This window comes from Lynx rufus, unplaced genomic scaffold, assembly GCF_022079265.1.
Source record: "Lynx rufus isolate CCGP_SWC_20201006 ecotype Redwood Valley unplaced genomic scaffold, mLynRuf1.p SCAF_1, whole genome shotgun sequence".
NCBI lineage: Eukaryota > Metazoa > Chordata > Mammalia > Carnivora > Felidae > Lynx > Lynx rufus.
This window is the reverse complement of record NW_025814823.1, coordinates 563,203-588,986: the sequence shown is the minus strand read 5'-3', so window position 1 is coordinate 588,986 and position 25,784 is coordinate 563,203. Positions and strand designations below refer to the sequence as shown.

General features: G+C 42.9%; 1 protein-coding gene across 1 annotated transcript in view; it reads right to left on the bottom strand.

Moving 5' to 3' along the window:
• PARP4 (poly(ADP-ribose) polymerase family member 4) overlaps nt 1-22,239 on the bottom strand; it is a 119,262-nt gene extending 97,023 nt beyond the window's left edge. The window contains exons 1-9 of the mRNA XM_047068287.1: nt 22,091-22,239; nt 15,823-15,955; nt 12,218-12,419; nt 9,557-9,623; nt 8,589-8,664; nt 7,739-7,855; nt 4,743-4,892; nt 4,079-4,216; nt 2,846-3,019 (exon numbers count right to left, since the gene is read on the bottom strand). Coding sequence (XP_046924243.1) covers nt 2,846-3,019; nt 4,079-4,216; nt 4,743-4,892; nt 7,739-7,855; nt 8,589-8,664; nt 9,557-9,623; nt 12,218-12,419; nt 15,823-15,954 — 1,056 coding nt within the window. The 5' untranslated portion in view covers nt 15,955; nt 22,091-22,239. The remainder of the gene's footprint in view (nt 1-2,845; nt 3,020-4,078; nt 4,217-4,742; nt 4,893-7,738; nt 7,856-8,588; nt 8,665-9,556; nt 9,624-12,217; nt 12,420-15,822; nt 15,956-22,090) is intronic.
• Nucleotides 22,240-25,784: the final 3,545 nt, after the last annotated feature.

Below are 25,784 nucleotides of genomic sequence, written 5' to 3'. Positions count from 1 at the left end.
GAAGAGACTGATGAATTTTTCTATATAAAAGTAAAGAATTTCTGTATGGTGAAATAGAACACGTCAACCATCACCCCAATTCACCATAAGCAAAGTAAAGAACAAAACAAAATGAAACAAATAAACTGTAGCAAATATTTGTAACTCATGTCCCAGACTAAGCTCCCTAACTTCTTAAGATGTCCTAAAAATCATGGAAAAATATCAAGATCCAAAAGAAAAAGAGGCAAAGGACATGAATTGGCAGTTCACAGAAAAAGACACACAAACGTCCCCTAAATACAAATCCTGGAACTGAGAGGTCATTTCTCATCCACGAAATTGGTATAAAGTCTATAAAAGTTTGACAAATACACTTGTGGTAAAACTACAGGAAATAGAAACTCTCATTCACTGATGATGGGTGGGCAAACAGTAGAACCTTTATGAGGGAATCGGACAAAATCTATCACAATTACAGATGCATTCACCCTGTAGGCTAGCACTTCTATTCCTGGGACATATCTCAGGGACACTCCTCTGAAGGTACGAAATGACAAATACAAAAGCGTATTCACTGTGGCACTGTTTGTAGTAGCAAAGTCCGGAAACGATCCACAATGTGGTGAGTGAAGATGCTCTCTATGTACAGGATATGTTAAGTGGGAAAAGCGGGTGCAGAGCAGCAAAGATGGCATATGACTTTTTATTTAAAAAAAGGAGAAGAGGAATAAGTATATATGTGAATATTTACAGTTTTGTGCATAAAGAAACTGCAAAGACAAACGAATTAGTAAAAATGGTTATCTATCGAGTTGGGGAGTTGCAATGGGTGGAGGGGACAGGGTAGAACAGAGACTACTCTGAGTATTCCTTGTAAATATAATTTTGACCGGGCACCTGGGGGGTCTCAGTCGGTTAAGCATCTGACTCTTGCTTTTGGCTCAGGTCACGAGCCCGGCATCAGGCTCTGGGCTGACATCGCTGAGCCTTCTTGGGATTCTGTCTCCCTCTCTCTCTGCCCCTCCTCTCTCTCTCTCTCTCTCTCTCTCTCTCTCTCTCTCTCAAAATAAATAAACTTTAAAAAATATGTAATTTTGACTTTTGAATAATGCAGATGCATCACCTACTGAAAATACATAAAAGTTAAATGAAAAAGCATTTGGGTGGGCATCCCAGACACCTGCTCAATACGAAAACCAGCCACTGAGGTTCTTTCTTCTGGTTAGGCAAATTATGAAACTTTAAATTTGGAAGACTCCTTTCTCATCCTGCGGACTGGTTCACCTCATCTGTTGGTTCTTCACTTATTTTGGATTGCAGGGGGTAGGGGGGCCTCCTCTAAGAGACAAGAAAAGAAATACTCTGGATGGGATGCTAGGAAGCACTGTAGCTGTAAGGTGATGTAAGGGGAGCCAGGTGGAGAAGGGAGCACAGAGATGGGAAGAAGCTGGCCCCTGATGATAATGCTACTTTTGAGCGACTGGACCAGCAGTCACCCTACAGCTGGCTTCCTGTTATACAGGGGGGTGAGTATCCTCATTGTTCAAGGCAATTACAGCTTTCTGTTTCTTTTACAAACACAATCCCAACTCATCTCCTTGAGATAGGGAAACTGAAGGACTCCATAAAAATCTGCTTTTTACTCCTTTTCCTGCTTCTATTCTTGTTAGGACCCCCACTTTACACACAGGTCAGAATGCAAATAGTGCATGTCCTCCTTGTATGGGACCAGGAGTTAAGGATTTCTGTAGAAGAGATAATACCTGGGGCGCCTGGGTGGCGCAGTCGGTTAAGCGTCCGACTTCAACCAGGTCACGATCTCGCGGGCCGTGAGCTCGAGCCCCACATCAGGCTCTGGGCTGATGGCTCAGAGCCTGGAGCCTGTTTCCGATTCTGTGCTCCCTCTCTCTCTGCCCCTCCCCCGTTCATGCTCTGTCTCTCTCTGTCCCAAAAATAAATAAACGTTGAAAAAAAAAATTAAAAAAAAAAAAAAGAAGAGATAATACCTAAGGAAGGACCAGGTGAGAAGACCTGAGAAGCCAGTATATGCGCATTCCAGATCACCAGAGTTACATATCTCACACAACCCTCCGGGCTCCAAGGAACATCACCTAAGCCCTCACTTTGTTTTGAGCAGTTCCTGCATGCCTGAGAGCACATGTACACCAGACCACGACCCTCCACAGAAACCCCAGACCTCAGGCAAAGATAAGATTCCCTCTCCCAGACACTGCCTGTACCTGCACTCTCTCTCCCTTCAGTAACCTCTGCTTTCACCTCCCGCTGGCCCACCTTTGATTTCTATCCTGCAATTTCTTTCTTTTTTAATTTTTTAAAATGTTTACCTTTGAGAGAGAGAGAGAGAGAGACATGGAGATAAGTGGGGGAAGGGCAGAGAGAGAGGGAGACAGAGTCAGAAGTAGGCTCCAGGCTCTGAGCTGCCAGCACGGAACCTGATGCGGGGCTCGAATCCATGAACAGCGAGTTCATGACCTGAGCCAAAGTTGGACGCTTAACTGACTGAGCCATCCAGGCACCCCATCAATCCCGCTGATTTCTATCCTGTGAGCAGCCAGGAAGCCGCTCTGGGTCCTCAGACCTGGCCGGCCGGCATCATCCTAATGTAGAAAATTACTTTACCGTGCAGCAATTCTAAACATATCTGCCTTTGTACTAGTATTCCAACACATTCATGTTTGGGAACATGGTTCAGATAACTTCCATAAGGATCCAAAGCATTCTAAAACGGCTCAGCATTTATTTTTGGGCCAACTTTTGTGATTCAGTGCTATCTTATTAATCAGATTTGAAAAGATTCTTCCCCAACATATTTTAAATTGAATTCTGTATTTCAGAGATTTACCTGGCAGAGGTCCTCTTTCTTAGCTAATAGTCTCAGGTTCACTTCTTCAGTTGCTGTGCCTCTGTGAGGTATTAATCTGTAGAACTCGGTCATCATATTTTGCAATTGTTCTTCTGTTTCTCCATTTTTCAGGGCTGCCTTTACTAGAAGGAGAACTCCCTCTGCCTTGCTCACCTTTAAGTGGACAACAATATACTCTTATTAAAATTGAATCTTTACAATCAAAGAGAAAGTGAAGGAACATGCATAAAAATACCTAAAATAGTTGTTAGATACGTCATAACTATTAGTTTTCTACTGGACACCAGCCATAAAACAAATGCCACGTTTATGGGAGATGTATCTCAGCTGTGACAATGATGCCATGAGAAGGTTTCCAAAAATGGGCTCAGCTTAACTAAAGGAAAGAACCAGAGCCTTAAATATCTGTATCTGTGTATCTATATCTATACCCGCATCTACATCTGTATCTATAGCTACAACTGCATCCACAGCTATGTCTATATTCACAGAGAGAGGAATTCTAACACAATCATAGGAGATGTGCTTTTCACACAAGAAATTTAGAAAGATTTTAGAAAGAAATTTAGAAATTTAGAAAGAATCAAAGTAAGAACAAAATTCAGCAGAATGTATTTCTAGTTACACAAGTGCATTTTGAGCCTTGTGCCAGGAAACCTTTTTCTCCCTGAAATAAATGAGTTCAGTTCCACAGAAGAAGACTGTACTATTTTACTACGACAACGCAAATGTACCACTGGGAATACTGTCTTCGCTTGCTCCTTCAATCATGTAAAATTAAGAAGAGTACCTTCTGGAAGCATGCTGTCTTTCTCTACAATAGTCACAAGTTCCAAGACTGTGAAGCAGTGACGGAAGCAGAATAGGGTCTGAGCATCCGACTGAGGACCAACAGCATTCCTGTCCCTCAGGCCTGCCACAAACCTCGGGACCTAGGAGAGCGGGCCTCCCACAGAGCTGGCACCAAAAAGCCTGCTTGGAGCAGTTCTTGGGTCTGACATTTGAGAGACAGGAACATCTAGTTTTCCCGGAAGCTTGTTTTCCTCTCAGCACTCTCCACATTCCCTTTCTCCAAGGTACGAAAAAGCATGTCAGGAACGCATCCAGAACAACCAGACCGGTGCGCAAACACACGTGCTATCATTCAAGCTAGTGAGCCAGAAAGCGGGTCTGTCACGACAGAGGTTTGCTTGGAGGATGCACGTGACTCACGTCATTGAGACTAATCCTGTTCACAGGCTTGAGAAGTGTGTGCTCCAGGTGGCCGAGAGCTTCCGCCCAGACCATCTCCACCAAATCGCTCACCTCTTTGCTCAGAGCGCTTGAATTCATTACCTCCTCCAAAAGCAACTGCAACAACAAAATTTGAAAAACCAACAAGAAGTTTCGTAAGTGGACTGATTTAAAACCAAGAGAGAAGAAATAATTAATTTCAGCCAGGCAAAGAGTCACAGGCAGTCAAGTGACTGATAACTTTGAGCTTCCACTTCCTCCCTACACTCTCCTCATTTCCCCTTCTCTCTTTTACTCCCACTCTATGTTTCCTTTTGACTCTTCCTTCACTTTATCAGCTTGAGGCCTGCCAGTGGCATCAAAGCTTAAGCAGCATGAAGGGTTAAGGACCCCTGATTCCTGGCCCAGGTTATAATCAGATTTTGTGAAAGCCATGAGGGTTTGTTGCTGAAGCAAGCAGGAAGTTTCATGGCTTATCCTGGAACTCACTCCCTACCGGCTGCCGTGCATTTTTGTGAGTTTACCTTTCCTGTTCTTAACTCCCACTCTTCCCTCCTGCCACGTTTTTATTTGTCACAAAGAAAACATTTCTATTCAACATACTCAGTCAGTCACAAAAACTAAACACATGAGTCAGTCTTACCGCCTGCAGTTTTTCAGATGCCAACTGGGTTGCTTCGGGTGTAAAATATTCCCTTAGCAGAAATCCTTGTTTCTTCAGTGCTTCAATGTAATTTTCATAGTGCTCACTTGCATCTGCAGAGGTTTTCTTTACAGAGAAGTGTCTTCTAGTCTGTGAATCATAGCATGGAGCAAAATGTCAGGATGCGAGGATGTACTAACTTATTCACATACGGGTCTTTACCGAACGCCTCCTATGTACCACAGGGGAAAGCAATGTAAATAGGCATTGGATCCCTGCCATGAAAAAGTTTATTAACTATTTTCAAAGAATTACTTAAATCTTCAATCCTTCACAAAACAGCCTAAAACCTGAAAGGGAGAAAAGCTTGAGCAGGCCCAGCATGCAGAAGAGGCACATTTGATTCACTGGAGAGTCACTCAAACGTCTGTTCAGAGACTACACATTCTTAATTTACATACTATTCTAATTAGCTTTGAAATCTGGCTTTCAAGCTTTTTGGAAATGGGAAAAATAAATCAGGGGAAGGGAGGAAAAGAAAAATAGCTCAGAAATGAGGTACTGTTAGGGACAAGCACACCGTCAAAATGAAATGATACTACCACAGCAAGGAGAAAGGCAGAAAGCTCTCAGGTCACGCAAATAATGTTGAGGGAGTGGAACAAGGCATCCTGTGGATAGACGCAAACTGTCTCCCTCATTCCAACCTGCCCATGGATGTGGCATTCTTCTGCTTTTCCTGGAAATCCGTGCTCCTGTAGTGAGCAGTTATCCCAAAGTCATTAACCTCAGAGAACGGGGGAGGTCTTGCCCATGGGTGTCGGTTTGGGTGTCAGCCAAGCCTCTGGCTCTGGAGTGTGCCGCCCCAGGAAGAAGCCAGGCTACTCATGACACTGCTCAACTGCCCTCCCGCACTGGTGGCCACAGGACACCTCTGAAACTTAGAGAAAAGAGCATACCATGTTCAAGTTACTCCATTTGAGAAGGCAGAGTTTAACACAATTTTGGAAGGTTTCCATCAAATTGGCTTTTTTTTTCAACGTTTATTTATTTTTGGGACAGAGAGAGACAGAGCATGAACGGGGGAGGGGCAGAGAGAGAGAGGGAGACGCAGAATCAGAAACAGGCTCCAGGCTCTGAGCCACCAGCCCAGAGCCCGACGCGGGGCTCGAACTCACGGACCGCGAGATCGTGACCTGGCTGAAGTCGGACGCTTAACCGACTGCGCCACCCAGGCGCCCCCAAATTGGCTTTTTATGAGAGGGGCAAACTAGAAAAGCCTCTTCTGCAGGACAGCACTTTCACAGTTGGTGAGGATAATTTCTATCAAAGTGAACACACTCACCGGAGGAGCACTCTACTTGAGTTCTCAGACTCACGCCTGCTAAGGGCGGAAGGCACTCAGGAAGGGCTCTCGAGATAGTAAGCAGGAGGGGACGCAGTGGCTGATGCAGCCTTATAGTTTTCAGTAAAGAAAACCAGTGACAACACACTCTATCATGGTTTTCAACTTGATGTTTCCTTACTTTTTACCCACACAACTAAATCCTCCACAAAGTAGAGCACATGTCTTTGGGTAAAAAGTTAAGAAAACCCCTTCTCCTCCTTGGACACATTCGACTTGGATTAACTTTTTATATTTGTTCCTGTGGAAAGCTGGTAAGGGTGGGACGCTGTAATATTAGGCAAAATTGCTTAGGTAATAGTGACCTCTCATTAATAAATTGCATCAGGACCAGGAGTTCAATGAATGAAACTTAAATGGTGGGTGGGAAACCTGAGCCTTGGGCTTCCCTGAGGGCAGTGATGCAAGCGATGGGCATCTCCCTTCAAGACCTCTCCAACCTAGGCCTATGTTACAACAGGTATGGGCTACTGTGGGTGACTTTCTACGTCAGGTAGATCGTGCCTCCTCCTGATGTGAGTCTCCCTCCTGGCACCACAGCTGGCACCTCCAGCGGGGGCAAAGCCAGAAGCATCCAGAGCCTGAGTAACGTGCTGCGAGGACCACTCCCCCTGAAGAGGGTCTGTGTGCCCTGTGGGTGCTGTGCTTCCTGCCTGTAGGTCTGTCTAAACGGAAGACACCCTGACGGTGTGGCAGCATTTGCTTTGAACTTTAGGTATTAGTTCTGAATTTATTTTTGTGTCATAATAGTTGCAGATGGGAACCGTGCCCTTGACCTGACAGTGACCTAATGCAAAGGTCTCGGGCTCTGCAAAGGCTTCCTGGTTGTTTGTGAGCCTACGATACTTTACATTTCAGTATCAGTTCTGTCCCAGTGGGTTCTGTCCCAGTTCTGTCCCAGAGGGTTACAGTCATGAATCTTCCCTGGTGGTGATCTACCTCTGAGGGGCAGGGTTTGAAGTAATTTAAAAAAAAATTTTAATGTTTATTTATTTTTAAGAGAGAGAGAGAGAGAGAGAGAGAGAGAGAGAGAATGCAAAAGGGGGAGGGGCAGAGAGAGAGAGGGAGACACAGAAGGAAGCAGGCTGCAGGGTTGGAGCTGTCAGCACAGAGCCTGAGGCGGGGCTTGAACTCGTGTACTGCCAGATCATGACCTGAGCTGAAGTCAGACTCCTCACCGACGGAGCCACCCATGCGCCCCTAAGTAATTTTTATCTTTGGCTTCTGGTAGATCACTTGGTACTCAGCAGGTACTTAAAGTGTGTGAATGGGTGGTTTTTAGCAGTGTGTGCGTTAGGAAAGTTCCCCTAAGTGCTTCGACACAGGGGCAGGAAGCCCACGTGCCCTGCACCCGCTGAATATTCCCCTATTGACATTGAAGAACCCCGTGCGGCTCTAGTCAAGGTGCCGCTCTCACCCCCTTTCCTTCACCTGCTACATTGCAACGGAGAACACGGCTCAACTTTTCAAAACCATTTACCAGGTAAAAAGAAAAAGGGTAACAGATTGGCCGGTACCTTGACCAATGTTAAGGAAACTAGTTATGAACGAGGGTGGATAAACACATACGAATCAATATAAAGATCGATACCTTGACGCCGGTGGCCGAGAGGAAGTGTGCGGATATCAGGAAGGCGGCGTCCCCGGGCTCCTCCCGGGAGCACTGCAGTTCCACCACCGCCACTGCCTTACCACCCTCCGCCCCAACCTGGAAAATAGGTCGTGTGTCCATTAAATAACAAGCCGCACGCACCATTTAAAAATGTAGATTATAAAGCCAATACAAGTTCACGCGAGATACAATTCGGAAAATACACAAAGTATGAAGAAAAAATAAAAATTACCAGAAAGCACACTACAGATATAATTACTATTAATATTTTGGTGTATCTCCTGCCTGTATTTTTACTACAGATCTATCTGCATGTGTTTAAACTATACCACTTTTTATATTTTCTCTATCACAGAAGGAATGTTGTTTTCAAGTTACATTTCATTAAAATATCTAAAAAATACAAATGGAGCATCTTTTTGAATGCGAGGGTTTTCATTTACACGACATTGGAGAAAGAATTATCTCCTTTTCTTTTTAATGAGTGGTAACGGAAATTCAACATAATGTAAATAGTGTCAAATCTACTCTTAAAATACAAGAAGCCATTAATAAACACGGAAGAAGTCCTTTACTTTTAAAGTCCCATCAATATTTTGTACTGTTTATATTTTATTGTGAGCAGGTATTACTTTTATAATAAAAACACAAAGAAGTTAAACGTTACATTTTAAATATAAATTTTTTTTGACTATTAAAAATCAACTCATCTATTAAATATTTATTCAGGATGTGCACAATTTTCCAAAACAATGAGAAAATTATCAAACAGGAAAAGTAATCAGAAGACATTCGGGGGTATTTTTTCAACTACAAATCAGGCTCTTACTTTTTCCAAGGTGTTATATTTTGCAACTTCGAAATCTTGTGGAAAATGAGGAATTCCAGCATTCTCTGTATAAGACCTGAAATTTGTAGAAGAAAAATGAAACATTACAATGGACTTTTAAACTAAGGAGGCTTTTCATAAAATTTTTCTTGGATGTCTCCTAATTCCATACAAAATACATTTTAAGTCCCTAATGCCTCCTTAGATATTCTGAAAATGGTTAGAAAGTCTTATGGAATGAGCTGGATTCCTCCCGTGTGTAACTTTAGAGTTCTCATGCCAAATACTGGGCGTCTGCATCAGAAGGTGGGCGTCCTGAAGCAGAGGCAGGGCATAAGAGAAGCAGGCCAGCGCACTGGAGAGAGCACCGATCCTGCATCCTCTTGGGTTCTGACCCTTAGAAACCAATCACTTAGGCTCACACCAGAGATTGTCTGGACTACAGTCAACAGCCCTTTGAAATAAAAGTGTCAGACTTCTCATAATCTGTACTTTTATCTTTGGTATTTGCTCTCTCTTTTAACACTACGGTTAACAAATAAAATGAGGCTAAACGTGACCCTTAACTGACATTACAGCTTGGGGTATGCTGGAAGAAGCTGCACATGGTCCATTTGCAGAAGGCTGTCATTTCCAGTTTTTGACACATTAGGTAGGGAGTAAGGGACTGTCTCTACTCTAAAGGCTTCTCTGTAAGGTAGCAGGGTGAGCAGACTGCCCAAACCTTTTCTTTTTTCAAATCAATCCAACTATCATGTCCAATCTTGTATAATACTAAGATGGAAATAATTATCACTCTACTAGTTGAAGTAAAAAGTCTTAAATAAATAAAAGCCTAGAATTAGAGAAGCAAGATAAACAAAAATACTACAAGAAACGTGAGGTACTAATAGTATTTTAAAACTGTGTTTGAGGTTTACAAAATACTTTGCAAAACTGGAGAGTCTTAATGATCAGAAGTAGATTACTCTGTGAGTTCCACAACGTTTTCCTTCTCAGTGGAGTTGTCCTGGGACAGATCATCTGTTGTCATTTCTAAGAGAAAACAAATAAAACACTTGTTTGCTACTCAAAGATTTATTAAAATTATCAACAATAAACCCTGGAATTGTTAAGATTCTTGAGTATAGGTAATATTTACCATGCTATTATCTTTTTTAAAGATGTCCTCAAATTAGCTATAGAAATTGGTGATCTAAGGACAGAGCAGGTGGGACAAAAAGATTAAAGACAAAAGATGGTGAGAATACATTATAATTCTCTTTTAACAGGCATGTGAGGACAATTGTAATAAAATCTGTATTATGTGAAACTCATTGATAGATATACAATTTCAAATAGCATTTTTCTCTTCTGAAGATTATGGTGAGGATAGTTATGAAATGCATTTCTTTCTTCTTTTTGAGAGAGAGAGCATGTACATGCAAGTGGGGGAGGGGTAGGCAGAGAGAGAGAGAGAGAGAGAGAGAGAGAGAATCTCAAGCAGGCTCCATGCCCAGCAGAGTCCAAGGGTTCAATCCCACAATCTTGGGATCATGACCTGAGCCAAATTCAAGAGTCAGACACTTAACCAACTAAGCCACACAGGCGCCCCATGAAATGCATTTCTTTTTTTTCCTTCTTAAATTTTTTTGTGTTTTATTTTATATTTGAGATAGAGAGAGAGAGAGAGAGATAGAGCACGAGTAGGGGAGAGGCAGAGAGATGGAGACAGAATCTGAAGCAAGCTCTAAGCTCCCAGCTCTCAGCTGTCAGCACAGAGCCCAATGCGGGGCTCGAACTCATGAGCAGCGAAATCATGACCTGAACCCAAGTCTGGCGCTTAACCGACTGAGCCACCCAGGTGCCCCAACATGAAATGCATTTCTAATATGCTGCAGGATCAGAGTGGTTCCCCAGTGCCATCATGTCACAAATGAAGGAACTGGGATGTTTTAGTTTAAAGGAGGGAAATTCGAGGGCTCCTATGTGAAGCCAAGCAATTTTTGCTTCATGTTTTTCTTATAAAAGAATCATAACACTGTCTATGGCATTATGATACATAGGGAATAACTTCTTTTATAAAAGGATTTCTTTCCGATTTTAATTATGCTACCAAGGGGTGCCTGGTGGCTCAGTCGATTAAGCATCCGACTCTTGATTTTGGCTTGGCTCATGATCCCAGGGTGGTGAGATCGAGCAACATGTTGGGCTCCATGCTGGGGTGTGGAGCTGCTTGAGATTCTCTCTCTCTCTCTCTCTCTCTCTGCCCCTTTTCCCCGCTTGCATGCTATCTCTAAAATAAAACAATACATATATGTATGTATATGTGTGTATATATATATATGTATATATATATATGTATATATATATATATATATATATATATGCTATCAAGATATCAAAAGGCGTCAATGTAGTTATAGTAATTCCAAATCCGAGGGTATTATTCTGGATGTTGAAAAACATTTTCAATGTAAAAGGAGTTTACTATTCTTTTTTTTTTTTAATGTTAATTTATTTTTGAGAAAGAGAGAGAGACAGAGTGCAAGCAGGGGAGGAGCAGAGAGAGAGGGAGACACAATCTGAAGCAGGATCCAGGCCCTGAGCTGTCAGCACAGAGCCTGATGGGGGGCTCGAACTCACAAACCATGAGATCATGACCTGAGCTGAAGTCAGATGCTTAACCAACTGAACCACCCAGGCACCCCTGGAGGAGTTTACCATTCTGCCTATTTTGTTTTAGCTACCATTTCCTGAGAGCAAGAAAGTCTGATGACAGCATTTCTGGACAATCATTTGTCTAAAGAGGCTGCACCATACCAAACTTTTAGATTTCTAAAATTCTCATAAATATTACAATTTATATACACAATATGGTACCTAACATATATCATGTGCTTACTATAAATTATTATTTATCAGAACTGCTTGACTTTCGATGTGTCTCATGAAGACTGCATTTCTCTATGTCCAAGACTGCATTTCCTATGTCTTTGCTTCTTGGCCAGATTCCAAAATAAAATCTGGTCTATAAAGGAGATATGTTTCCTTTGGAGAGATCAGCTTTTGGAAAGAACTTATTTAGCAAAATGCTAATCGTAAAATTTCCAGTCATAATTTTTTAAACACAAAGTTTCTTCCCCTTCCCAGATAAAATTACACATCAAGTTTTCTGAGATTATCAGTGTTTTTGTAGTCTTTTTGAATCTGATCACATTAGATTGGATATTAAGAAATTTATTCCTATTGCTAAAGTAGTCTTTTGTCCTTCACTATTTGCCTATATTGTGAGATAAGAAGTTTAATTATTTTTGTCATATTTCTTTTTTTTTTAAGTTTATTTATTTTGAGGGAGAGAGTGCACACATGTGTATGCGTGCAGGGGAAGGGCAGAGAGAGACAGTGAGGGGGAATCCAAAGCAGGCTCTGCTCTGTCAGCACAGAGCCCAACACGGGGCTCAATCTCATGAACTGTAAGATCATGACCTGAACCCAAATCAAGAGTCCGATGCTTAACTGACTGAGCCACCCGGGCACCCTATTTTTGTAATATTTTTGGACAATCCTTTGACTATACTATCTCGGACAAACCAAAATGTTTATTATAGCACCTATAATATATTAAGTACTTGATATAAAATACTTACCAGAACTGCTTGCCTTTTGACAAGGAGGTGGTGTGATGTCTGGTGACTTATTAGGATCATAATTCGTTACGTCCAAGAGTCTCCTTTCTTTGATAGATTCCCATATAAAATCTGGGTTTGTTATATGGATATGGTTCTTTTGGATAGAGTTCAGTTGATACTGGCTCAGAACATCAGCATTATCTAAGATTATATGTGTGCACTTAGAAAAAAAAAAGAACCAAATCATTATGTACTTGTAAAAATAATATCTAAATACATTACTTGTATCTGCAATTTTCACCCTTAAAGAATCTTGAAGATAATTTGTAGTCGTCATTCTCAGCTTTCTAGAACCCTTGTAAATAATATAAGTTTCAGTAACATAAAAGTTAAAAAAAAAATCAAGGTTTTTTTTTTTAATGTTTATTTTTGAGAGAGAGAGTGTGCACACAGGGGAGGGGCAGAGAGAGAGGGCGACAGAGGATCCAACGCATATGCGGACAGTGCATGCAGGGCTCGAACTCATGAACCGTGAGATCAGTACTCGAGCCAAAGTCAGACACTTAACCGACTGAGCCACCCAGGTGCCCCCAAAATCAACAGGTTATTTTGAAAAAATTTTTAATGTTTTACTTATATTTGAGACAGAAAGAGAGAGTGACAGAGAGCAAGCAGGGGAGGGGCAGAGAGAGACCGAGACAGAATCTGAAGCAAGTTCCAGGCTCTGCGCTGTCCGCACAGAGCCTGACCCAGGGCTCGAATTAATGAGCCGTGAGACCACCACCTGAGCCAAAGTCAGACACTTAACTGCCTGAGCCACCCAGGTGCCCCCACAGTTTTTAAAGAGTATGGATATGGGGTGCCCGAGTGGCCGGAGTCTGAGTGTCTGAGTGAGCATTCCACTCTTGATTTCAGCTCAGATCATGATAGCAGGGTCATGGGATCAAGCCCTGCATTGGACTCCATGCTGAGCGTGGAGCTTGCTTAAGATTCTTTCTCTCCCTCTGCCCCTCTCCCTTGCTAGCGCTTGCTCTCTCTCACTCTCTCTCTACAATAAGAACATAAAATTAAAATTAAAGTAAATAATAATAAAAAATTAAAAAATAAAAAATGTAAAAAATAACGAGTATGGATATGAATGTACCACAATGGATTAACCAACCCTAGGGGTTATTTCCAAATTTTCACTCCTCTAAACAAAGCTGTGCTGAATATCTTCTTGTACACTTGTTTAATTATTTTCTTAAGAGTAGAATGGCAGATTCAAAAGGTATTCATTATTTATTTAATTTGCTAACTTGTAATTTTATTTATTTTTTTAACTTTATTTTTTTTAACTTTAAAAAAATGTTATTTTAGAGAGAAAGTATGAGCAGGGAAGAGGGGTAAAGGGGGGGAGAGGGAGGGAGGAGAGAGAGAGAGAGAGAGAGAGAGAGAGAGAGAATCTCAAGTAGGCTCCATGCTGAATAAGGAGCCTGACACAGGGCTCAATCCCATGACCCTGGGATCATTACCTGAGCTGAAATCAAGAGTTGGATGCTCAACCAACTGAGCCAGTCAGGTGCCCCATTAAGTTGTAATTTTATTAATTTATTTTGCAATAAAGAGTATATGTACATTGTAGAGAATCTAAAAAGTACAGTAGTAATAATAATAATAAATTAACATATTCCCCACCATTGTTCCCAGTTACTCTCCCCAGCGGCACCTGTTGTAACTTCTGGAGTATCCTTCCAGAGCTATTGTACACATAGGCAACACACACGTAAGCACACAGCCCTGTGTTTAGCCACAAATGGCAGCACCCTAAACATGCTGCTCTGAATGTGCTTTTCCACTTGGCAATTTATCTTGGAGCTCATTCCTCAACAATACATACCCAGCTGTCTCCTTGGTTATAATACCTGGTAAGCACATTTCAAAAATGTATGTACATTGACAACATAACTTTCAAAAAGGTTGCACTCAAAGTATGTGGGAAATTCCAAATAAGGAGAGACCATGATGCTATTCTTTATTCTTTACCCAGAAGATAAACTGAGAAGGTGTAACAGTCATGAATCATCCATCCACCCAAAGAAATGGTGAGACAAGCAAGTGAGGGAAGCTGTATAAGGAAAGTTATGCAGTTCTGCTTAAACCGGAGGTAAATAGAGACATTCCGTTTCTGATAACCACAGGCAAACTACTTAAGTGCCAGAAAGCACCTAGCATCCCACTGGCGTTGAACATACTTCATAGAAAAACCACACTCGCTGGCAGCAAGCCCCGGGGATCTGGTTCAGGAAGGGGCCGGCTGAAGTCACCCATCAGTTCAGCAACACAGGAAGGAGCAACAGACAGGGGCAAGCCTGGCGTTTGGAAGCCTGGGATCCAATGACTTCAGACTTTAATTTCATTATGATGAAGTGTTTAAAAAAGGAGAGGTTAGCCTTAATCATTTTTAAGATTTCATCCAGCTGCCAAAATCCTATATTTAAACTGTCAGGCCTACAATTCATTTCAAAAGAGGGAAGCTCCTTCAGCTTTTAAATAAACAAAACAAGCAATACAAGCTGTATCACAAAGATCAGTCTGCAATGCATGTTTTCCTCTCCGTCCCTTACAGGTCACACCGTACAGGTGACACTCCAGGGTTGACAGACTGGTGAGCGATTACACAGAGAGCTCTTTTCTCTAATGTTTACTTATTTATTTTGAGAGAGAGAAAGCATGCACTCACATGGGGGAGGGGCAGGGAGAGAGAGAGAGAGAGAGAGAGAGAGAGAGAGAGAGAATCCCAAACAGGCTCTGTGCCGTCAGCGCAGAGCCCAACGCAGGGCTCTACTCCACAAAACATGAGATCATGACCTGAGCCAAAATCAAGAGTCGGGCACTTAACCAACTGAGCCACCTGGGTGCCCCTGGATAGAGGGCTTTTTGCAAAACGCTGTACCCCATAACTTTTCTCCTTTGAGAATAGATTTGGCTGGTCTGAAATTATTTCTATTTATATCTTTGTTATGCTCTAATATCCTCAGATTCACAGGGCATGTAGGATTTCCCTACAGCTCACAGCAATGGAGAGAAGGTGGGATGATGGTTTTCCCTCCTCTGCCTTTCTCCAGTCCACTTCCCTGTTGGCAATGTCACAATTTCACCTGCTTTCGGTGACTTTCTCCTTCTGCCAATTTTCTCTGCTTACTCTTCTAACCATGACCCGCTCTCCCTTTTTAAAAAAATGTCTTGGGGCGCCTGGGTGGCGCAGTCGGTTAAGCGTCCGACTTCAGCCAGGTCACGATCTCGCGGTCCGTGAGTTCGAGCCCCGCGTCGGGCTCTGGGCTGATGGCTCAGAGCCTGGAGCCTGTTTCCGATTCTGTGTCTCCCTCTCTCTCTGCCCCTCCCCCGTTCATGCTCTGTCTCTCTCTGTCCCAAAATAAATAAAAAACGTTGAAAAAAAAATTTAAAAAAAAATGTCTTAATCTTACTATTTTAAGATAAGCTCTACCTCCAATGTGGGGCTTGAGCTCAAGACCCCGAGTCAAGAGTCACATGCTCTACCCACTGAGCTATCCTGGCTCCCCAACCTACCCTCCCTTAATGCACAGTGTTTACCACACAGTTCTTACAAAATCTGCAAATACCTGAGGATTTAATAAAAAGGAAAATTTTCCACCATTCTCCTTAATGTCATTTTGTAGCTTTTTCTTCTGTTGACGAGGTAAGTGCTTGACTTTCAAACAGAAGGTACAATTTGCAAAGATCCCCACAGTCATCCTGTAGGAAAAAAAAGTTTCAAGTCATTTGAAGGATAGTTTTAAAGGATTCTCTTCTCAGTGAATACAACTGACTGAATCTAGAATTGCTCTACATGCAAACTGTGGGAAGCTGGGCATTTTATTTTTTTTTTTTTTAATTTTTTTTTCCCCAACGTTTTTATTTTATTTTTGGGACAGAGAGAGACAGAGCATGAACGGGGGAGGGGCAGAGAGAGAGGGAGACACAGAATCGGAAACAGGCTCCAGGCTCTGAGCCATCAGCCCAGAGCCCGACGCGGGGCTCGAACTCACGGACCGCGAGATCGTGACCTGGCTGAAGTCGGACGCTTAACCGACTGCGCCACCCAGGCGCCCCGGGAAGCTGGGCATTTTAAAAAGGCATTGCAATCACGTTTAACCACAAAAATTGGACAATCGTCAAACCTGCAATAAGTATATTAGTTTTAGAATCATTTCTAGTTTTTACGTCTGATATTATGACACCCGAAATACATTGGTATAGGTGCATAATATATAGCTAAATGAAAACGTACAGATTTTAGTTATAGATCAAGTGTGTGGTTTAAGAATATAGAAGCACTTATTTCTAAATTAAAAATACTATGTGATAATGAAACCATGGATATTTATATATAATTCTATAAAATCAAAGAGACCCATTAGTTATGTCGGTTTCCGTTAAGTCATTCTGGAGAAAAATTGAGCAATTAGTAACAAACATATACGATTTATGTTTAAAGGGAAAGATATCTGTATGTTAATTCAATTTCTTTTATTGTCATACTTTCCAAATTACATTAAAGATTACTCCTAAGAAAAATGAGCGTATTTTGATTTGAAAGAAATTTTATGGGTATTTAACAATAAACTAATAAATGGTGAGATACTGATTTAATTCACAGTAGCTATTTGTCAATTTTTTAAAACTGGAGTCATCTCTAACAGGTTCTCCCAAATAAGCTGATGTTTGGGGAAAGGGGCTCCCAGGTCTGACCTCCGAGTGAGGCCGATAGTTGGCGGGCTCTAGGACCACGGGACGCCGCCAGTCTCCCGGGGCGGCGCCTACGGGGGCCCAGCCTCCCGCCAGACCCAGAGCTCGGGGTTCGGGGTTTCTCCTTAAACTCCACCTCCCTCTCGAACGCCCAGTTCTCCCAGGCCGGAGTCCCCACTCCAGTCTCCTTCGATGAGCAATGGTGCCCATTCCTCAAGGCCCTAAATGCCGCCTACGTGAGGGCCACCCCTCATTTGGGACAAAATGCCCACTGCCTCCCCCATGTGTGCGCTTCGGGCGCCCAGACTTACCAAGTCCGCAACCTAGGCCTCCCCCCTGTTCCCCTCTAGGCAAGTGGATGCCGGGTGCTGCTGGCCCCTCAAGACACTGGGTGCTACCCTTGATTTCTCCCTGTCTCACCCCCTTCGGCGATCAGCAGCTCCTTCTCACCACCCCTAAGCACAAGTGGAACCTATCCACTTTCCCCGTCTCCGTGTCTGTTGTCACCCTGGCCCATGCCCCCATCAGTGGAGTCCTGACTCCTCTCCCCACTTCTGCTCCTCTCTGCTTCTAATCTCCACGCTGCAGCTGCAGAACTTTTTTCTTAAAATTATGTTTCAAATGAAATTTAAATTTCTTACTATGGTTCAAGGCCTGGCCGCTCTCCCCACAGCCTCCTCCTGGACCTCTCTCTCACTCTGCCCTGGCCACACTGGCTTTTTTCTCCAGGTTGGCAAAACCCCAAGTTGGGTCCTCAGGGCCTTCACACATGCTGTTCCTTCTCCCTGGGACTCTTCTCCCTATCCCCACCCTACACTTGTGTATCCTACCCAGGACCTAGTAGTATCTGTCCAGTAAACGAACAAAGGGGGTTCAGATTTTTTTCTTATGACATCTGGTTAAACTGAAGTCCCTTGATCTAATTCTGCCCTTCCATAGCATTAATATTTACTTCCTTTCTATGTGTTGATTGCCTTTTATGTTTGAATTGGTTCATACTTGTCAGGGTTTGTAGATGGGAGAGCTGCTGATGGATACTGTGAAAGTTATCACACTATGTCATTCAGATTAATCTGTCTTGCTTTTAATCTCTGACAGTTAAAAAACAAACAAAACACTAAAACTCTCTAATGAATCTTTAAAAATTTTCAGAAAAGTCTCTATGTAATGCATCCTGCCACTGTTGGACAGGGAAGGCTGGATGGGCGTGGCTGCTGGGATCCATCTCTCCAGATCTGTCCTGGGTGAGTTCTTAAGTCCTCTGACCTGGTCTTTAAAAAAATGTTTTTTGGTTTTTTTTTAATTTTTTTTTTAACGTTTATTTATTTTTGAGACAGAGAGAGACAGAGCATGGACGGGGGAGGGTCAGAGAGAGAGGGAGACACAGAATCCAAAACAGGCTCCAGGCTCTGAGTTGCCAGCACAGAGCCCGACGCAGGGCTTGAACTCACGGACCGCGAGATCATAAGCTGAGCCGAAGTCGGACACTCGACCGACTGAGCCACCCAGGCACCCTCCCAAAAATGTTTTCTAATAGAAAGTCATTCGTGCTCATCTTAGAAAATGTGGAAAATTCAGAACTGCATAACAGCAAAATAATTTCAAAACATAGAGGTCATGTTAACAATTTCTTTTGCTTTCTCTTCCAGGTTTTTTTTCTACGTGTATGTACTGTAATTGACTATTTTATTATCAAAATTGAAATCATACCATATTCACAATACTTATCTTGCATTATGGCAGCATTTTGTCATTAGCATTAAATCATTAAACATTCTTGGAAAACATTTTTAACAGAGACTATCTGAGATATGTATCATAAATGAACTATTTCTATATTGCTGGGCAAGTAAATTATTTCTAATTTTTGGCATCAAAACCAAAGCTAAAATGTATATCCCTATATGTAAATCTTTGTTTGCAACTCCCATGATTGTCTTAGAGAACAGACCTAAAATCCTAAACAATACTGAGTCAGAGTTCAAATAATTTTTATTCTTGTTAATTTATATTTAGCTTAAATTGTATTACTTTTCAGTTTTGCCTAAAGTTCCTAGGAAATTACTATGAATTTGTCTTTATAGAAATAACTTCTCCCCCAAAGTAGGTTAAACAGTACCAAGAAAAATAAAGAGCACATACAGTGATGGAAATGTTCGAAGGTAGATTATGGTGATGATGCACAATTTGGTAACTTTATTAAAAATCTTTGAATCATGCAATTAAAATGGGTGAAATTAATGGTATATAACTTATATGTCTGTAAAGTTGTTTTAAAAAAGTACCTATGAGGGGTGCCTGGGTGGCTCAGTCGGTTGGGCATCCAACTTCGGCTCAGGTCATGATGTCACAGTCCGTCAGTCTGAGCCCTGCGTCAGGCTCTGTGCTGACAGCTCAGAGCCTGGAGCCTGCTTCGAATTCTGTGTCTCCCTCTCTCTCTGATCCTCCCCTGCTCATGCTCTGTCTCTCTGTGTCTCAAAAATGAATAAAAACATTAAAAAAAATGTTAAAGTACCTATGATCCCTCTATCGGGAAATAACTCCACTGTTGATATTTTGATATTTCTTTCAATATCTTTGATATTATTCTTTCCTGTATCAATATATTTTACAAATTATTTTTATAAAAATATATATTTGTGAATATTATTTATTGTATTTTATAGCGCTTCTTTTATCTAACTTAAAAAAATGTTTTTTAGATGTTTATTTTTGAAAGAGAGAGAGAGAGAGAGAGAGAGCCTGAGTGTATGGGCAGGCAAGGGGCAGAGAGAGAGGGAATCTGAAGCTAGCTCCAGGCTCTGAGCTGCCAGCACAGGGCCTGACACAGGGCTCAAACCTAGAACCGCGAGATCATTACCTGAGCCAAAGTCTAACGCTTAACTTACTGAGCCACCTTGTAATGAGAATTTGCCCATATCACTAAATATTCTTTGAAAATATTTGTAGTGGCTATGTGTAATTTAACTTTTCCCCAAGTCATCAGATATTTGGTTAGTGAAAATTATTCATTAGAAAATACACTTTGAAGAACATGTTTTAAACTTATTACATAGATATTTTTTAGCCTTTATTTTGGTGTAAAATGGACCTAACATACAATTTACCATTTTAACCATTCTTAAGCGTACAGCTCAGTGGCATTAAGTACATTCACAATTTTGTGAAATCAAAGTATAAACAAACATTAAAAAATTTTTTTTTAATGTTTATGTATTTTTGAGAGAGAGACAGAGAGAGAGAGAGACAGAGACAGAGCATGAGTGGGGGAGGAGCAGAAAGAGAGGGAGACACAGAATTCGAAGCAGGCTCCAGGCTCTGAGCTGCCAGCACAGAGCCCGAAGGGAACTCACACACTGTGAGATCATGACCTGAGCCAAAGTTGGACGCTCTACCGACTGAGCCCCCCGGGCACCCCTAAACAAACATTTTATCAAACTCTGGCCCATTCTTAGCAGCTGGGGCCACACAGGAGGTAGAGAAACAGACTCTAAGTTCTATGCAGTCTCAAATCAGGCCTTGACTTCTGTCTTCCTACAGATTGTATGTGGTGTCTCTCTGCAATGTGTGGCCTCTCCTGGCTAGCAGCTCTCCCAAGAGACATGTGCCACCAGTCTCTCCCTGCTTTCCAAGCTTTTCCTAAACAACAGTCAGCATCTCTGCATATTTTTACCCGGGCCTACTACATACATATGAGATCTCTGAGTGTCTTCCATCCATCAGGCCCTGTGTTAGGGACACAGGACTAGAGCATACATCCCCAGCAACTGAGAAATTTCCTGAGCAACTCCTCCCAAATTCCAGCTACTCTACCCAAAAACCAGTGGTGCAGTTGGAAGCAAGAGGCTTACTGCCTTGCATTTTCGTGTCTTTACAAATGGCATTTCTTCCTCTTTGAAAGCCTCAGTATCTCCCTAGACAGTAGCTCTTTCTGGAACCCTTCTCCCTCTGATTTGCTGCCCTGCTCTGGCCCTCTCAACAACCCTACATACAGCCTGGCAGCTTTCATCACACATCTGTGGATAATCATTGGCTGTTCTCCACTCTTATCAATTTCTCTACGAGGATCAATGCTATTTGAGGGGCTGTGCCTTGTTTATCTTTATATCCCTAGAATCTAGCTCACTTTTGGTACACAGTAGGCATTCAATAAATGTCTGCTTACTAAAAAGTCTTTCATGCATCAGTTAAAGCCTAGGATTATAGAAAAGCCTTCTATTTCTAATTATTTGCATATTTGGACCCACACTGCATCAATACCACACTCCCCTAGTGGGACTAATAAACCCCTAAAAAGCAAAGACCACCTACTTTGGTACTGCTTCTATTCCCATGGAATATTATACCTCTAAGCACACAGACAGAACGTAATAAATGTTTACTGCATAAACGATCAAGTCAAATGTACCTAAAAAATCCACAACACACACATATTGAGAGTGAATCCTCCTTTTTCACAATACTGCACTTTAAATATTTTTATGTTTATTGTTATTTTGCAATCCAGAATCGAAAGGTTGAACACTCAGCAAAGCCTTGTTATTCTAGAAGCTGACGTCTACCTACTCAGTCCTCTGGATGAGTCATTCGGCATTCCCTGCAGGAAGTATTTAACGGATTTCCAAGTTTTCAACTTTGATCTTCAACATAAACATTAAATACTTCTATCTCGGTGTTCCTAATTATGAAGTCGGATTACATTCCCTGCTTATTCACCAAAATACTGTATTTTTATGAAAAGTTTCCTTTGATACCTAACTTGAAGAAGAAAGGCTGTCTGCATACTGGGAACAAGAAACGTTGAGTTCTGCGATCTGTTCATCCCTCGCCCACCCCCCCCAGCCGAGCCGGGACGCGTCCAGAGACCCCCCCCCCCCCCCCCCCGCTCTGAGGGCCATTTCCTCGTGGCGGCCCCACCTGTGTCCTGTCACCTGGGCCGGCGACTCGCACGAGAACACTCCAACCCCTCCCCCCCGCCCCCCGGGGGGCGCGCGCTGCAGTAGCCAGGGCTGGGAGGACAACTGCGAAACCACGGTCAGCCGCGGCGTCGACACGACCACCTTCAGGCCTAGACTACAGGACCACCCGGAGGGCGGCGGGCCTGCGCCGGGCCGGGTCGGCCACCCAGGGGCGCCAACGCACCTGCCAGGGAATCCCGCCCACTCTGCACGCCCCCGGCTCCTGGCGCTCCCGGCTCCCGATGTCCCCGCAGCCGCCGTTCTCGGCTACCAGCGCTCCTGCCGGGATTGTTTCCGGATTCCGGATTCCCGGCTCCAGGCTCCGGCGCTGAACCGGGCTGCGGCAGCCAAGCCCAGCCAGTGAGAACGCTGCCGGAAGCCCGCCCTTGGCTGCCTCCCAAGGCCGCGCCCCCGAGGACCCAGGGCTCCTAGCCCGAAGATTGCGGGCGGTCGCCCAGGAGTGAGGCGTTGGGCTCGGGTAGGGTTTCTCTTCCTGGATCGGATTGAGGGTTCCGCATTTTTTCAGTTTCATGTTTTGGTCAGGATCTGGCAGTGAGGGTAACTCCAAAGTTGCAGTTTGGTGAAAGTGGGTGGTTGGTGCTGCCATTTAACTGAGAAGTGAGAGTAATTACTGGGAACAGAAGAGAAGCAAATTTCGGGAGGGTGTGAGATTGGAGGAGCAAAAGGGTAAGATAATGAAACTTAGTTTAGGACTTCCTGAGTTTGAAGCTTGTGGTAGGGTTCTCACGTAGGTATAAATATATACCTGCCATTCCGGAGAAGTGGGGGCTGAGATTCATCGAGTAGGGGGTAAAATAATAGGAAAACAATAAAATTCACCAGCTACTGAATTAATGAGAATAGAAAAGATGTAGAGAGGGTGTGGGTTTGAATCCAGACTCTACTATTTATTACTTGGGATTGCCAACAAGGTACTTTACCTGGGACCTCCATTTCCTTTGTCTTTTGTAATGTTTCTTTATTTTGAGAGAGAGAGAGAGAGAGAGCGCGAGCGCGCACATCCATACTTGGGTGCACAGGGGAGGGGCAGAGAGAGAATCCAAGCAGGCTCCATGCTGTCAGCACAGAGCCCAACAAGAGGCTGGATCTCACAAACTGAGATCGTGATCTGAGCCAAAACCAACAGTCAGATGCTTAACTGACTGAACCACCCAGGCGCCCCATCATTACCTTACAGAGTGGCATATAAATCAGCTTAGGTGACATTAAGCAAAACTGGTATAGTAGGGAGTCCCAGGGTCCATCCCTCCCCAAGAACATTTTAAAAAACCAGACGAAAACTCAGAAACCACCTTATCTTAACGCAGACAATAGTCAAAAGTTGACAGCAAACAAGCAGATGTGTAACCAGGAGAAAGGCGGAGGAAACAAGGTAGGAGGTTCTTACATGTTTTAACCCATTCCGCTCCCTTTGCCAGCCCTCATGCCCAGTGTAGATAATCTGGTTCTGGAGGGAGCAGAGCAGAGCAGACTTTGTCCTAAGGAATTATGTTTGTCTGTTTTGACCTGTCTGGGGGTTCCGTGAAGGACTGATACAATGGGCTTGCCTTCGTTTCCCCTAACTCAGACTTTCTCAGGGCAGATAAATAGCTACTTCGGGCACGCACCTCCAAAACACTGAAAGGCAAGTGAGCAAACTTGCTGCGTGGGACAACAAATCCCAACAAACAGTTAGTACAAAGTACAGACAGGCTGAAGGCCTGGGAGGAAAAGCATGAGAGGAACAGCCAGGAATGAGATTTCCTAGAGGAATAAGGGCTTTGAAAAGCTGTGTACACAGGTGCATCTAGAAAGCTCACACATGCCCAGGACTCATGCTCAGAAAAGACTTAAGAACACCATAAGTTTCTATTTCTGGCTGATCTGTAGGCTGCCTAATGCTGGTGAGAGCAAAAGGCAAGCTGAGAGCAAAATGCAAACTGACTCCCCACAACCCCCCTCCTCCTTAAGGCGGGTATCTGTAACAATTCCTCAAGCACTGGTGACTGCTTAAGAACAAAGGAAGGGGAGAAACAAATGGTCAATTGGTCAAGATTGCAGTCATGCAGAATGTGAAACTCCACTATAGTTTGTAAATCTTAATGATTTACAAGAAAAAGTCTTTTTCCTTTAATTTTTTTCAGTGTTTATTTTTGAGAGAGAGAGAGTGGGCGTGGGGAAGGGGCAGAGAGAGAGACAGAATCCAAAGCAGGCTCCAGGCTATAAGCTGTCAGCACACAGCCCTACATGGAGCTTGAACTCATGAACTGGGAGATCAAGACCTGAGCCGTAGTCGGACACTTAACTGACTGAGCCACCCAGGAGCCCCTTTTTTTTTCTTTCTAAAATAGGTTTCATGCCCTGCGTGGAGCCCAATGCAGGGCATTAACTCAAAACCCTTAGATCAAAACCTGAACTGAGATCAAGAGTCAGACACTTAACTGACTGAGCCACCCTGGTGCCCCAAGAAAAACACAGTCAGATCTCCAGGAACCTATATTTCCTGGAGCCCTAATGTCACCTTCCCCTCCATAGGATAGAAAACGCATATAATCAGTCACTCCTCACAATCACAATGGAGATCTTTCTGCCCACAGTTTCTGTCCCCATGCTATAATAAAAACACCTTTTTGCACTGTAAAACATCTTTATTATTATTATTATTATTATTATTTGAGAGAGAGAGAAAGCACACTATTGGGGGACAGGGGCAAAAGAAGAGAGAGAATCTTATGCAGGCTCCATGCTAAGCATGGAGCTGGATGCGGGGCTTGATCCCATGACCCTGGGATCGTGACCTGAGCTGAAATCAAGAGTCAGATGCTCAACGGACTGAGCCACCCAGGCACCCCTGCACCATAAAACATCTTAAGAATTCTTTCTTGACCATTGAGCTCCACCATCCAGCATCAGACACAAAATAAACCTTTTAGAATTTCTGGGGAAAAAAATAAATATAAGTCAAAACTGGTTACAAGAGGGAAGCCTGGGTGTCTCAGTCAGTTAAGTGTCTGACTTTGGCTCGGGTCATGATCTCATGGCTTGTGAGTTTGAGCCCTGCATCGGGCTCTGTGTTGACAGCTCAGAGCCTGGAGCCTGCTTCAGATTCTGAGTCTCCCTCTCTCTGCCCCTCCCTTTCTCAAATATAAATAAACATTAAAAAATTGTTATAAGAAACAAAGGACATTATATATTAATAAATGGGTCAATACATTAAAAAATAGAACATTTATAAATATATACATTTCTAACAACAGAGCCCCAAAATATCTGAAGCAAACACTGATGAATTGAAGGGGGGAAATAAGATAGTTCTAAAATAATAGTTGAAGACTTCAATACCCAATTTCAGTATTTGATATAACTAGAAAGAAGATTAATGAAGAAATAGACACTATAAACCAATAAGACCTAAAGGACAAATATACAGGGGCGCCTGGGTGGCTCAGTCGGTTGAGCGTCCAACTTCGGCTCAGGTCATGATCTCGTGGTTCATGGGTTCGAGCCCCACGCTGGGTTCTGTGCTGACAGCTCAGAGCCTGGAGCCTGCTTCCAATTCTGTGTCTCCCTCTCTCTCTCTCCCCTTCCCCTGCTCATGCTCTGTCTCTCTCTCTCTGTGAAAAATAAACAAACATAAAAAAAATTAAAAAAAAGACAAATATAGAATACTTCATAACAATAATTGCATAATACATATTCTTTTAAAAGAACACAAAACTAGGATAGACCATGTGTAAAGCCACAAAGCAATTTTTGGTAAATTTAAATAACTGAAATCATACAAAGTACTTTCTCTGACTTCAGTGGAATGAAGCTAGAAATTAGTAACAGAAAAAAAAAACTGGAAAAATAGCAAATATGTGGAAATCAAACAAAAC